Source organism: Rhineura floridana, chromosome 14 (assembly GCF_030035675.1).
Source record: "Rhineura floridana isolate rRhiFlo1 chromosome 14, rRhiFlo1.hap2, whole genome shotgun sequence".
NCBI classification, from domain to species: Eukaryota; Metazoa; Chordata; class Lepidosauria; order Squamata; family Rhineuridae; genus Rhineura; species Rhineura floridana.
In genome coordinates this window covers 3,119,511-3,131,640 of record NC_084493.1, presented here as the reverse complement: position 1 = coordinate 3,131,640, position 12,130 = coordinate 3,119,511, and the positions used below count along the sequence as shown (strand labels likewise).

Below are 12,130 nucleotides of genomic sequence, written 5' to 3'. Positions count from 1 at the left end.
ACCATCAACTCCTCCTCTTCCTGTTATTTCCCCCCTAGTTCTTCCTTTTCAAACTTCCTTTTTCTCGCTAGGGAAGAGAAGCACAATCTCTGCAGGTGCAAATCTTAGCCTAATTCTTCCATCTCTTTTCAAAAGACAGGATTTGACATATACATGCAAAGATGAACTGAGCCTCCCTAGCACAGCATCACAATTTGGGGAAGGGAGGTAGCTCAGCGGTAAAGCATCTTGTCTTGGGTGCAGAAGGTCCTAGGTTCAATCCCTGGCATCTCCAGGTAGGGTTAGAAGAGAACCCTGCCTGAAATCCTGGAGAGCTGCTGCCACTCAGTGCAGACAGTACTGAGCTAGATGAACCAATGGTCTGACTTGGTGTAAGGCGGCTTCCTCGCTTCCTATTACCTTCCATTTGGTAGCATCGTATGTATCCATCTTTTAATTAAAGCTAAAATGCTTTTGGGGACTGTAAATATTTGTACAACAGCCCCAAAAGTGCCAATTTTAAAAATAATTTAACCCCTCCCCTTTCTGGTTGCAGCCATTAATGTGCATTTCCTTTTTCTGATCTGCAGATCTTCCTTGAAACATGGCACTTCTTCAGGCGTATATCATTCTGGATTGAACTCAGCCACTTCCAAGCTGCCACTGTTTTACGGGTGAGATTCAACCATATAGCACTACATATAGGTTGTACAATTAAAGTGGATTGGGTGCTCACCCGTTTCCACACATGAGAAGAAAACCCACCATCCTTGTTGATGCCTTCTCCCACAACAACAGACATCCCTAGGAGCCAATAATTATGAGAGAGGAGACTGTTAGCTACTGAGAAGAGTCTTCTCAGTGGCTGACTCACTTCTTTTCACTCTGATTGGCTCCAATCAGCAGGAAAAGACAAGGAAGCCTGTTAGAAGACTCTTCCTTTCATGCTGATTGGCTCGCAGGAAGCTGGAGACAAAGGGACCCTGCTCCGAAGGGTCTAAGTTCCCCCCCCCAAGACCCTGGACAACTACATCCCTGTCTGGAGGACTAGAGACTGACTTTTTTAAAAAAGAAAAGAAGAAGCAGCTGAACATTCAGGGAAGGGGTCAACAATAATCCTGAAGCAACCTGGTCCCTGAAGACCACCCTGTAGCCGTGGCTCCACCTGGCCTCTTGCTCTGCATATGGGAATGCAACATCCTGCAGATTTCATGTGGATTTGATGGGAGAACTGCCTACAGGGACAGACTCCAAAGTAATAATAATAATATAATAATTAAATTTTTGTGTCGCCTATCTGGCCAAAGCCACTCTAGGCAACGTACACAATTAAATTCCAGTAAAATACAATTTAAAATACAATTTAAAATACATAGCAATACAATACAGTCGACAATAAAGGATTAAATTACAGCATAAAACAATATGTAAACAACGGGCATTCAGTAATAGTGATAAGAAGCTTAGCCCACCCTGGAGGTCCCGAAGGCCTGTCCAAAGAGCCAGGTTTTTAATGCTTGGCGAAATGCATCCAGGGAAGGGGCATGTCGAAGATTGAACGGGAGGGAGTTCCAGAGAGTGGGGGCCGCCACTGAAAATGCCCTCTCCCTAGTTCCCACCAACCTAGCTGTTTTCGTTGGTGGTACTGAGAGAAGGCCCTGCGTGGCTGATCTAGTCAGGCGGCTAAATTGGTGGTACTGGAGGTGCTCCTTCAGGTAAACTGGGCCGAGACCGTATAGGGCTTTAAAGGTTAATACCAACACCTTGAATTGGGCCCAGAAAGCAACTGGAAGCCAGTGTAGATGAACTAACAGCGGCGTAATGTGATCACAGCGGCGGCTATTTGTAAGCAGACGGGCTGCCGCATTTTGTACCAGCTGTAGTTTCCGGGTCGTTTTCAAGGGTAGCCCCACATAGAGCGCATTGCAGTAGTCCAGTCGAGAGGTGACCAGGGCATGCACTACCAGTGGGAGCTGATGAGCAGGGAGGTAGGGTTGCAGCCTCCGTATCAGGTGTAGCTGATACCAAGCTGCCCGGCTCACTGCTGAAATCTGAGCCTCAATGGACAGCTTGGAATCAAGAATAACCCCGAGGCTGCGGACCTGATCCTTCAGGGGCAATCTTACCTTTTGCAGAAGGGTCTGCAGGACGGCTGGGGTCGGGTCCATCACACACTCCCCCACACATGTAGGGCAGACCTCAGGCTTGTATGATATACTTCCTTTTCCTTTGTTTACCAGAACCTTGAGGTCCATCAGCCTACGCCAGGTGCAAAACAGCAGCTCAGGAAGGGCAGATGCACCCTAAGAATTCAGGGAAAGGGTGCCTCCAAAAGTATGTTCCCATACTCAGCCCAGGAATACACAATCCATACCAGAACAAAGGCCACAAATTCTTCCATACAAAAATGTACTCTAATTAGGACAGGGAGTTCTTTGCTGCTGCTTGGGAGGCAGAAACTCTTCCCCAATTGCTGCAAATCACCCAGAAATCTACGAGTAGGTCCCCATGTACTTTCGGATGTAGGGCACCAGGCACCACCACATGCACCGCTTCCAAGGATGGGTACTAAATTGACCTAGCCTTACTCACCACAGTCCATGCTTGCCAGGATGCAAAGTAACTACTTGCCACTTCTGGTGTGCCCATAAACAGAGAGATACCTGCTCATTTCATAATTTCACATTATTTAAAGCGCCGGTATTCTGGACAAACAGCGAAAGGGAGAGTGCACCCAACTCACAGATTTCATCCTATGAACCAGTTTAGCCATAGGAAGCGCCTGACCTATACAGGGCTGCTACCCTTTGAGCAGCAGACCCAAGGATTTCAATAGCTCTGAAGCAAAAAGCAACAATTACACAGGAATATTTAGTGTTTAGGGTTCCTCTCCTCCTCCCCCCCTCCCTGCTTGCCTCATTTTGACTTTTTTTTTAAAGCAACCAAGGATCATGCTAAATATTATATTTAAAAACAGCAGCTCAAGCCACCGCCAGGCCTACGTTTTGCAGCAGCAAAGGCACAGGAACAATTTCACACATTGAGATGAGGGGTTAGGAGGAACGGCGCTCCGAACAGAGAAAGGCAGTTTGTGCGAACGGCTTTTAAAAGCTCTATTCACAGTTCCATTAGGAACTGCCTAGTTTCAAGGAATCATAATTTTGCTGAGTAGTGCATTTGCTTTAAGACATAGAACGATAATGGTAGCCTAAAGCGTTAATGAAGACAAATTTGTACAACAAAACCATTTGGGCTCTGTGGGTTGGTTTTGTTTGGTTTTTTCAAGTAGCTGAAAATGTCCTTAAACTAAGCATGTGGGAGGGCTGAAAGCAGAAAGACTGCTTGCTTTCAATCTTTGTATCTACAGTCTCTTAAATTTCTAAAATAGCACCCAGCGACCTGATTTTCCCTGGGGCGGTCAAGACCACCACATTTTATTCCGTTCTGGAACACAGAAGGCAAAAATTGCTTCCTCCAACCCATTTGCAAAGTGAATCTCCGAATGAGCAAAGCAAGTTTCGCAAACCATCTCAGCGGCAAAGTTAGTAGGGTTTTGGGGGGCACGGGGGAGGGGAGGGAGAGTGAAACGATCCTATTTTGAAGTCCAGCCGCTTCTTGCAGCCAGGAGAGTTGCAAGCAGCAAGGGAAGCCTCGGAGGGAACTAACCCCCATCTACCATAAGGATCGTCTGAAAGGTCGCGCGCGCTCCGCGAATTACTTCTCCCCGCTCATATCCACTCCACAGCTGGCGAATAGCGCTCAGCATGCGACGCCTCCCTTGTAGCGCACAGACGGAGAGGCTCTCTCCGGCGCTTCCGCTTCGCGGATTTCTCCGCGAATACCTGCTCTGATGGACACGCGGTGGCATGGGAAGCCCTGCGGATGCCACCTGCACAAGCTCGCCAAGTTCACCCTCCACCGCGTCGCACAAGTTCCTCTAGCCAGCAGCACCATCGTGTCGCCCAAAGTACATCCCGAGCCCGCCGTCTCCTCTGCGCTCCCGTCTCCAGAGGTGGGGAAAACGAGCCTGGCTATGGGACGCAGCCCAGAAGCGGGGAGTGCAAAGGCTGGCAGCAATCCTGAGGAGGCACCCTGGCCTCCAAATGCTCAGATAACCCCCTTCTCTTTCTTGTTGAAGAAACCCCTCCAGAGCCTGGCACCTCCGTGGAGCCAAGCGGTTTCTACGCCGGTTGCCTTGGTTCACAAGGCAGAAACGAAGCGGCACGCCAGGTCGTGCTCTTACTGGGACATCCAGAGGAGGCCGCCGGAGGGAAGCCTGCCTTTAGGGCCATACTCGTCCTTAACACCACCAAGAGGCTCGACCCGCAGGCGCGAGCGAGCTGGCCATCTCCCCGCCCTCGTTGCCCTCCAGGTGCGGCCCTGCCCAGTCTACCTCCCGCCGGGGGTCCCCTCCGAGAGTGCAGCACGCAAGCAGCCGCCGGCAGGGGTCGAAAGCGAAGGGGGCAGCGGGGGGGGGGCGAAGGGGGAAAGTCCAGGCGAGAGTTCCCTTACGTCGGTTCGCGGCGCTGGGCAATCCTCTCAGTCACAGCTCCGCGGAGGGCTTCAGCAAAACCCTCCTGCAAGGGGACCCCTTCCGAACCGATCCCCCCCGAAGACCCCTCCTCGCCCCAAACCAGCTCCACTGGCTCAGCTGCCACCTCACAAGGACCCCTTGAAAAGCTTCTTGCCATCAACTGCTGCGAAAAAGAAAGGAAAAAATGCACCCCCAGGCGATGCTGTCCTTCCCCCCCCTAATCTGCGCACCCCTCTGCAGGCCGCGGGAGGTAAGAAGGCTGAGTTGGGCAGCCTCCAGCGAGCACCGCGGTTCCCATTTGCCGAGACCCCCCCTTCCTTACTCCTCCTCCCCTTTTCCATCAGCATGGCCACCCAGTCCCCCCCCCCACAGGCCGGCCTGGCCCGCATTGCCCCTCCCATTCTGTCACCCCCAGGGAAATCCCATTCATCAAGCGCTGGGGCTGCGTGGAGGGAATGAGGAGCAGGGCGACTGCGGGGACTGAGAGCCCGGGGGACGGGGACCGGGGGAGAAGAGACCCGAAGTTCCTCTTTCGCAGCCAGCAGCAGGAAAATCGGGGAGGGGGCTCTACAGAACTGCTCCCCCCTGCAGACAGGCGATTTTCTGAAAAGCTAGACACACACACCCCAACACGCACACACAAGTCTCCCGAAGGGGGGGATGGTTGAGGAGCAAGGTGATGCAGAGAAAGGGGGCTTTGCCTTGGGGCTTGTTTAGGGTTTTGGGGGGTAGAAATAGCCATCTCCCCCGCGAATGCCTGGGGAAGCGGCTGAGCGCTCTCCCTCCTTCACACACACCCAACGGGGGCCGCGAATGCCCCACTCGAGGCCGAAGAAGAGTGGCTCGCCTTGCGCCATCGTTCTCGGCCAGAGACTGGAGGGGGTCCAAAGGGTTGCCGGGGTGGCATCTCTGCTTTGAAGGATGGAAGGAAGGAGACGATCTTGGCTTTCTCCTAGGGAGCAGACGCACAAATCAGGGGGAGCGGCGGACCCTCCTGCAAGGAAAGGGAAGCAGCCCTCATAGGGGCTAGGAACTTGGGGTGCGGAGTTGGGGAAGGCGGCGGCGGCGGCGGCATTGACGAGCCCGAGTTAGTGGAAAGTCTTGCTCACCGGCGTGCACACAGCCCCGGACCAGCTTTTGGGGTGCGGGCGTAACCAAGGACTCCAAGACGACTGCCGCTGGGCTAGCGACGTGCAAGCCAACAACAAGCGGCGGCCCTGGAGGCGCCGGGAATTCTGCACGTTCTCAGGAGCACTCTGGTCACGCGCACCCCCCCCACCTTCCTCTGCAGCGATGCCAAGCCCGGCACCTACCTGGGAGGAGCGTCCGCCTGGCGCCCGCGAGAGGAGAGGCAGCGGCGAGCGGAGCCAGAGCGCCGGCTGGTTGGCCGCCTTTGGCTCCGCGTTCCTCCCGGCGGCTCTTTAGCTCTGTTGGGAAAGTTGCGGCGGCCACGCGAGCGCCTTAAACCCGCCTCTCAGCAGGACGGGGCGGCCCAGGGGGCGGAGACGCCGGTGCGGACCTCCGCCTCCGTCCCGCCTCCGCCTCCGCCCTCGGGGAAGCGAAGCTCCACCGGGGCCTCTGGACGCGTGCAGAGCGCCTCTTTGCCCCTCCCGGGTAAATCAGGCCCCGTGGGATCCCCTGGCCGCGGCTCGTAGGTTAGAGTCGGTGCCGGGGTTCAAGGCAGCAGGGAAGAGAGGCCAGAGTGCCTTTGAACACGTGCAGAGCGCCTTTCCCCTCCCCACTGGCGGCAGCCACCCTGCCGCAAAAGCTATCAGTAGGAGGAATAGATGTTTATTATTAGCAGTCTCCTCAATTCGACTTTGGGTCTCCGCCTGTCGGTTACTTCTCCGTCGGAGGCGCTTCCAGGGCTTGAGGCAGGGGAAGAGAAACCGAAGCGCCTCCGAGCATGTGCAGAATGCCTTTCCCTTCCCACTGAGTAAAGGGTAGTCAGCCCGCAGGAAAACTGAGAGGATGATTCGACTTCGGGCCTGGCTGGCTCCCTCTCCCCTGAGAGCGCCGACATAAAGGGGGGGGGGCAGAGCATCTCAGCATTTTGTGCACCTGTCCCTCACACGAAGGGATTCACGGTGTACCCCGAAAGGGCTGAAACACATCCACATGACAGAGGGGTGGAGGAAATGGACATAGGATAGGCGGGTAGTCCCAGACAGCTTGGATCAGAAGGACAGGGAGCCCCCATGGAAAGTAGCAGTATGCCCCTGAAAATCAGATGTTGCTTGGAACAAAAGGCAGACGAGGGCCTGCCCTTGCTCCTTCTAGGGGCACCTGGCTGGCTGCAGTTGGAAACCAGGGTACCTTCCGGGCAGGATTTTGGCAGCAGAAGCCCAGGACCCCAGCGACCAGATGAAGCGGAAGTGAACAGAGGTCACCATCCAGAAAGACTGTTGGGTTGTATCCAACTTCAGCCCCCCTCAGAGGAGAAGACCCATTGAAATGGATGGGCGTGACCATGCTTAGTCAGAGAAGGAAATCCCGTTTAATTCACTGGAGCTAACTCCCAGGGCAGCAGGCAGTGGACCCTGAGCAGTGGATCTGCTCGGAAGCACCTTGGACAGCTCCTGGATTGCCCTTAAGTCCCTTCGCTTCACTGGGCCTGCTCCGAGTAGGACTAAGGTCAGATGCAACCCATGAAGGCCAGAGCCAAACATTACCTAACTGCGTTATTGGTTGGAAACACACTGGCTCTTGGCCTGATCCAGCAAAGCAGCCTCTGATGCAAGCCCACACCAAACACTTAAAGCACATGACTTTCCCCTAAGAATCATGGGAGTTGTAGGTAAAAGGGTGCTCAGAATTCGTAGCTCTGTGAGGGGGAAAAACCACAGTTCCCAGGACTCTTTGGGGAAAGTCATGGGCTTTAAATGTGTATTGGATGTGCTTTAAAATATGTGGTGTGGATCTTTGATCAGGCACTTATTAACCGTGGGGCGGCACACTTAACCATTGCACAGCACTGGAGGGATTTTGCTGGGGCAACAATTATTGGTATCTGACACTATAGCTATCAGAAAGTGTGTTATTTGGCCTTAATTGAAAAATTAACACACGGGGTGCAGTCATCTGGGTTCTCAGGAGATCTTAGACCCTTTCTTTTTTGAGAGCAGGGTTCCAGCAGGGTGCATACGTCTCCAGCATCCTAAAAGCCAATCAGCATGAAAGGGGAGTGTGTTAGCCATGAAGAAGAGTCTTCTAGCATGCTTCCTTGTCCTTTCCTGCTGATTGAAGCCAATCAGAGTGAAAGGAGGTCAGTCAGCCACTGAGAAGACTCTTTTCAGTAGCTAACACTCTCTTCTTTCCTGCTTCTTGGCTCCTAAGGATGTCTGTTGTTGTGGGGGAAGGCATTAAAGACAATCTCATTCTCAATCCCATAGCAAAAAAGGGGGACGTGTCGGTGATTAACATGAAGGGACACTGCACTTGTGAATTTGCCACTACACTACTGTTAACACATCCTGTAGCCTGGTCTGAGTGCACATGATGTCGTTCCCCACCCCCACCCCCACCCCACTTGCTGAAGCTAGCCAGCACCTGGAGGTGGGGGAACTGCCTGACAGAAAGCACTGTATATGCCAACTTTTATTTCCATGACTGAAGAAACGGCAGGATATCAATCTACTAAATAAATAGGATACAAATTCAGCAGTCAGCATTATTTGAATTTGCTATCAACCACTTGCGTCAAGACAAGAGGAGGGGATTATATGCACCTTTGCAGTTTGCTTTTGGCTTCTGGTCCACTTTTCTATAAAAACCCATTTCCCTAATCCCTTTGTCGCTTGCAGAAAACAATTTCCCCCTTTTCCTCATCGGCCAAGGTTGCAGGCGTCTCCATCACAATCTATCTGGCACTGCTGTGGCTATTGCCCCATTTATTTCAGTGGGGTTTGGGGGGCGCTGCTCATATCATTTCTGTCCTCAGCATTCCGATCTGTTTTTAATTATTTTCTCCTTTAAAAAATGAACTTATTAACTCACAACATCAATAATAAATTAAGAATTGTTGATTAAATTAGAGGGAGGATTGAAGGGCATTGAATATTGATTGAAATTTAGCAATGGCTTTATTAAATAAATAAGAATCAAATTAATCGCTTCTTTTTATTATTTGCTTAAGAATATTAAAAACAAATGGAGACCTACTACAAAAATATTGTGGTTTGTGTATTTTCATCTTACTTTTTTTTTGTAAGATACTTATATCCCACCCCAAGCAAAAAGGCTGATTTTTGTTTGTTAATTTTTAATTATTTAAAATATTTATATTCTGCTTTTCCATTAAGAAAAGTGAGTCAATGATTTTGTTGTGCAAGATCAGTTCCAAACAATAAAAACACTTGAAATCATTTTTTTAAAACCCACTAAACAATCAAATGATGCATTAAACATTTGAAAAGCATCAAACACATACACACACACACAAAGGCATATGGAGGAGCCCAGCTACATGTGATTCTCAAAGATCCATGACTGCTTTACATGCAGAAGGTCTCGGGTGCAGACCCAGGCATCTCCAGGTAGGGCTGGGAATGTTCCGACACCCTGGAGAGCTGCTGCCAAACCGTGTAGACAATACTGGCTAGATGGACCAATGGCCTGCCTCAGTAATAGGCAGCTTCCAGGAAAGGCCGTTCCTCAGAGTGGAGCACCTGTTTTGCATGCAGAAGGTGCCAGGCTCAGCCCAGGTAAGGCAAGGAAAGACCCTTCTCTGTCTGAAACCCTGCAGAGCTGCTGTCAGTCAGTGTAGACCAGCCTTTCTCAACCTGGTGCCTTCCAGATGCTTTGGATTGCAACTCCCATTATCCCTGTCCAGTGGCCACTCTGGCTAGGGCTAAAGGGAGCTGTCGTCTGAAACAGCTAGTGGGAAGCAGCTTGAGGGAGCACTGGCATAGACATCACTGAGCTAGATGGGCCGTTGGTCTGACCAGCAGCTTCCAACTTCTCCGACTTTGGGTGAGGTAGGCTGGGAGGGAAATACAGACTTGTGGAGGTGCTGTAAGACTGTGAATTTGATTACAGCGGTTATTTTATGTTACGATTCATGTTCCACTCTTGACCACATGGTCACAGGATGGGTTGCAACACATCAAAATACACGATACAGCCAAAGTATAAAATAACTTCATTTAAAAATGCAGCACCCCAAACTCAGCATCTGTAAGTCCTGTATCTGGGAACAGGATGAATCATCTTGCAGTCATTCATCACCAGTTCAAAGCAGAAAGCGAGGGCCTCCTCCGGCAGAATTATATTACTATAATGCACCCTGTCCCTTATGCTGACAATTGGGGTGCCCCCCCTCCTCAGAGCTAGTGAGACATGTACTAACCAACAGAATGATAGAATGCTTGTTAATAGCAGAATTAAGACAGGCAATCATAAAAAAATACTTAAAATCAATTTCCTATTTAAAGGCCTGTGGTACCAGCAGCATGAAAGCTGATAACCCAAATTTAAACTACCAAAGAGCAAAACTGCAGCAACATGCCTTGCAGTTATTTGCTATCCCCAACCACATCCTGCTTCCAGGAAGAGATCTCACCTGGGCGGAATCAATTCTTTCAGGCCCAATAAATCATGCCCCAAATTGTAACCAGCTCTCACCTGAAATACAAACCTGAATCCTGCTCTTCCTGGGGCACCTGTATTTGAAAGGGGATGGGTGTGTGTGTGCTTTATTTATTTATTTCCTCCAGCTGCTGGTGGTGGTGGCAGCAGCCCCGGGCAACAGCTAGTGTGAGGAAAGTGTTCTTTCGAGCAGAGAGGGAGAACTAAGCTTTTTGCAGATGCTCCATCTCTGGGAAGTGGATGGAGTCTGGCTGGTTTCCCCACCACTACTACCACAAAGCCACATTGTCCTTACCTGGAGGCCCACAGCTCAAGCTTACAGGGCATTGATTTGTTTGCTTTGTTTAATGAGATTTCTCACCCCCACTCTTTACCATAAAGGTCCCAGGCCAAGTTACAACAGTACAATTTACAATGATAAAAACCGTTATAATTATAACACAAGTACAAACAATCCAAATTGGAACAGAACAGTTTCCATTCAACAAAACAGGTGTGTCCCATGAAACAAAATACCTTAACTGCCAAAGGTCAAGGGGAAAAGGCGCACCTTCAGAATATGGCGACAGAAATACAACAAAGATGCTAGATGTACCTGCGCGGGCAAGGAGCTCCACCATTTCAGGGCTGCCATAGAGAAAGCCCCCTCCTGGGCCGCCATTCCCCTGAGGGTGGGGGAAACAACCCAAAAAGTTCCCTCTGCAGATCTTAATGCATGAACCAAAAGGGTTCATACCTTTGACATACATAGCTGGTGCATAGGCCCGTTCCATTGTTTACATTCATCCAGGGTGCAAACCGCCAAGACTGCCAATGATGGCACTACCCCAGAAATAAGCACAAGTGGTCTCTGAAACACAAGGATGGGCCCCCTGCCCTCCCAAAAGGGTTCCTCCTCCTCCCTCAGCTGCTGCAATTCTGCCACTGGAGTTTCTCTACTTCCCTGTATTCCACCAAGAATAACTGAATGGCAATCTCGTGGGGCAGGAAGGGAAGGGAAACAACTCCGCCTCAAGCACACTAAACTTCAAAGAGCTTAGGCTTGTAAAGACAAAGATTTCACAGACCTATGACTGTTTTCCTCCACGAGTAGAAAATCAGATCTTTAGAGAAAAATATGCTGTCAGAGTGCTGTTCAGAAATGCACCAGTTCCTCCCTTAATAAATTTATCCTATCTCTGATCTCAAAGTGCAAGCGATTAAGCACGCACCGTTTGTTTCTTGAAAGAGTAAATAAGTTGACAATAATGGTAGGAGAGGAAACCAAGGAGCTCTGACTGTTGCCTCCCTTTCTCCGTCTTTGTTTCATCTGTAATAGAACTCTCTTTATGAATCACTTTATTCTTTTCAATAAGATACTGTCTGTGCAATCAGGGATGATAAATGACAAATAATTGTAAACCTGATATTGGTTTTCAATACTGAATTTATCATGCTGTCCTCTTAACACATATTAAATACTTTAAAGAATTTATATATTTGTTAGATCATTTTGAGATTCCCCCTCCCCCTAAAATTTATTAGCTTTCTAGTTTGGGGAAATCTGAGAGTCGACAACATCATTAATAATACTGAATGATGATACTGGCCTCCTTTACAGCTAATCCCCTTTTACTCAGCCAAAGGACCCATATCAAATAACATATATTAGATTTAGGTGCAGAGACCTAAGGAAAAATAAAATAAAATGCAATCCTCATTTTGCATACTCTGTGGCTGACCTCACTCAAAAGTTTTTGCCCAAGACAAAGCACGATCTTGATCTGTGAATTTCAGACCAAACAACCGCAGAGAGCATTGTGGCATGGAGATTAAGCACGTAATGAGCGGAGGAAAGTGCAGTAGGGGCTAGTTCGTTAGGGCGAATGGGACACTACCCCACCAACCTCAGTCTGACCTCAGCGAGGCCCCACCTGCCTGCCTTCTTACTGACAACCAGCTCTGGCTCCACCTATTGTTGGTCTTCCTGCCTTCTGCCCTACCAGACTCAGTGGGCACCAACCAACACTGAGAAAATGTGAGGTCCATTAG

The 12,130-nt window shown here is 50.0% G+C and overlaps 2 protein-coding genes across 3 annotated transcripts in view; one reads left to right on the top strand and one right to left on the bottom strand.

Moving 5' to 3' along the window:
* The window catches only part of MEGF11 (multiple EGF like domains 11), a 366,020-nt gene extending 360,121 nt beyond the window's left edge, over positions 1-5,899 (bottom strand). For both annotated transcript variants that reach the window (XM_061595615.1, XM_061595614.1), the window contains exon 1: positions 5,827-5,899. The gene's annotated coding sequence lies outside the window, so the exon portion shown is untranslated. The remainder of the gene's footprint in view (positions 1-5,826) is intronic.
* On the top strand, positions 3,830-6,168 carry LOC133369987 (basic salivary proline-rich protein 2-like). The gene is made up of 3 exons (XM_061595841.1): positions 3,830-4,763; positions 4,886-5,108; positions 5,805-6,168. The coding sequence occupies exons 1-3, from the start codon at positions 3,830-3,832 to the stop codon at positions 6,166-6,168; spliced, it is 1,521 nt and encodes a 506-aa protein (XP_061451825.1).
* The last annotated feature ends 5,962 nt before the right edge of the window (positions 6,169-12,130 follow it).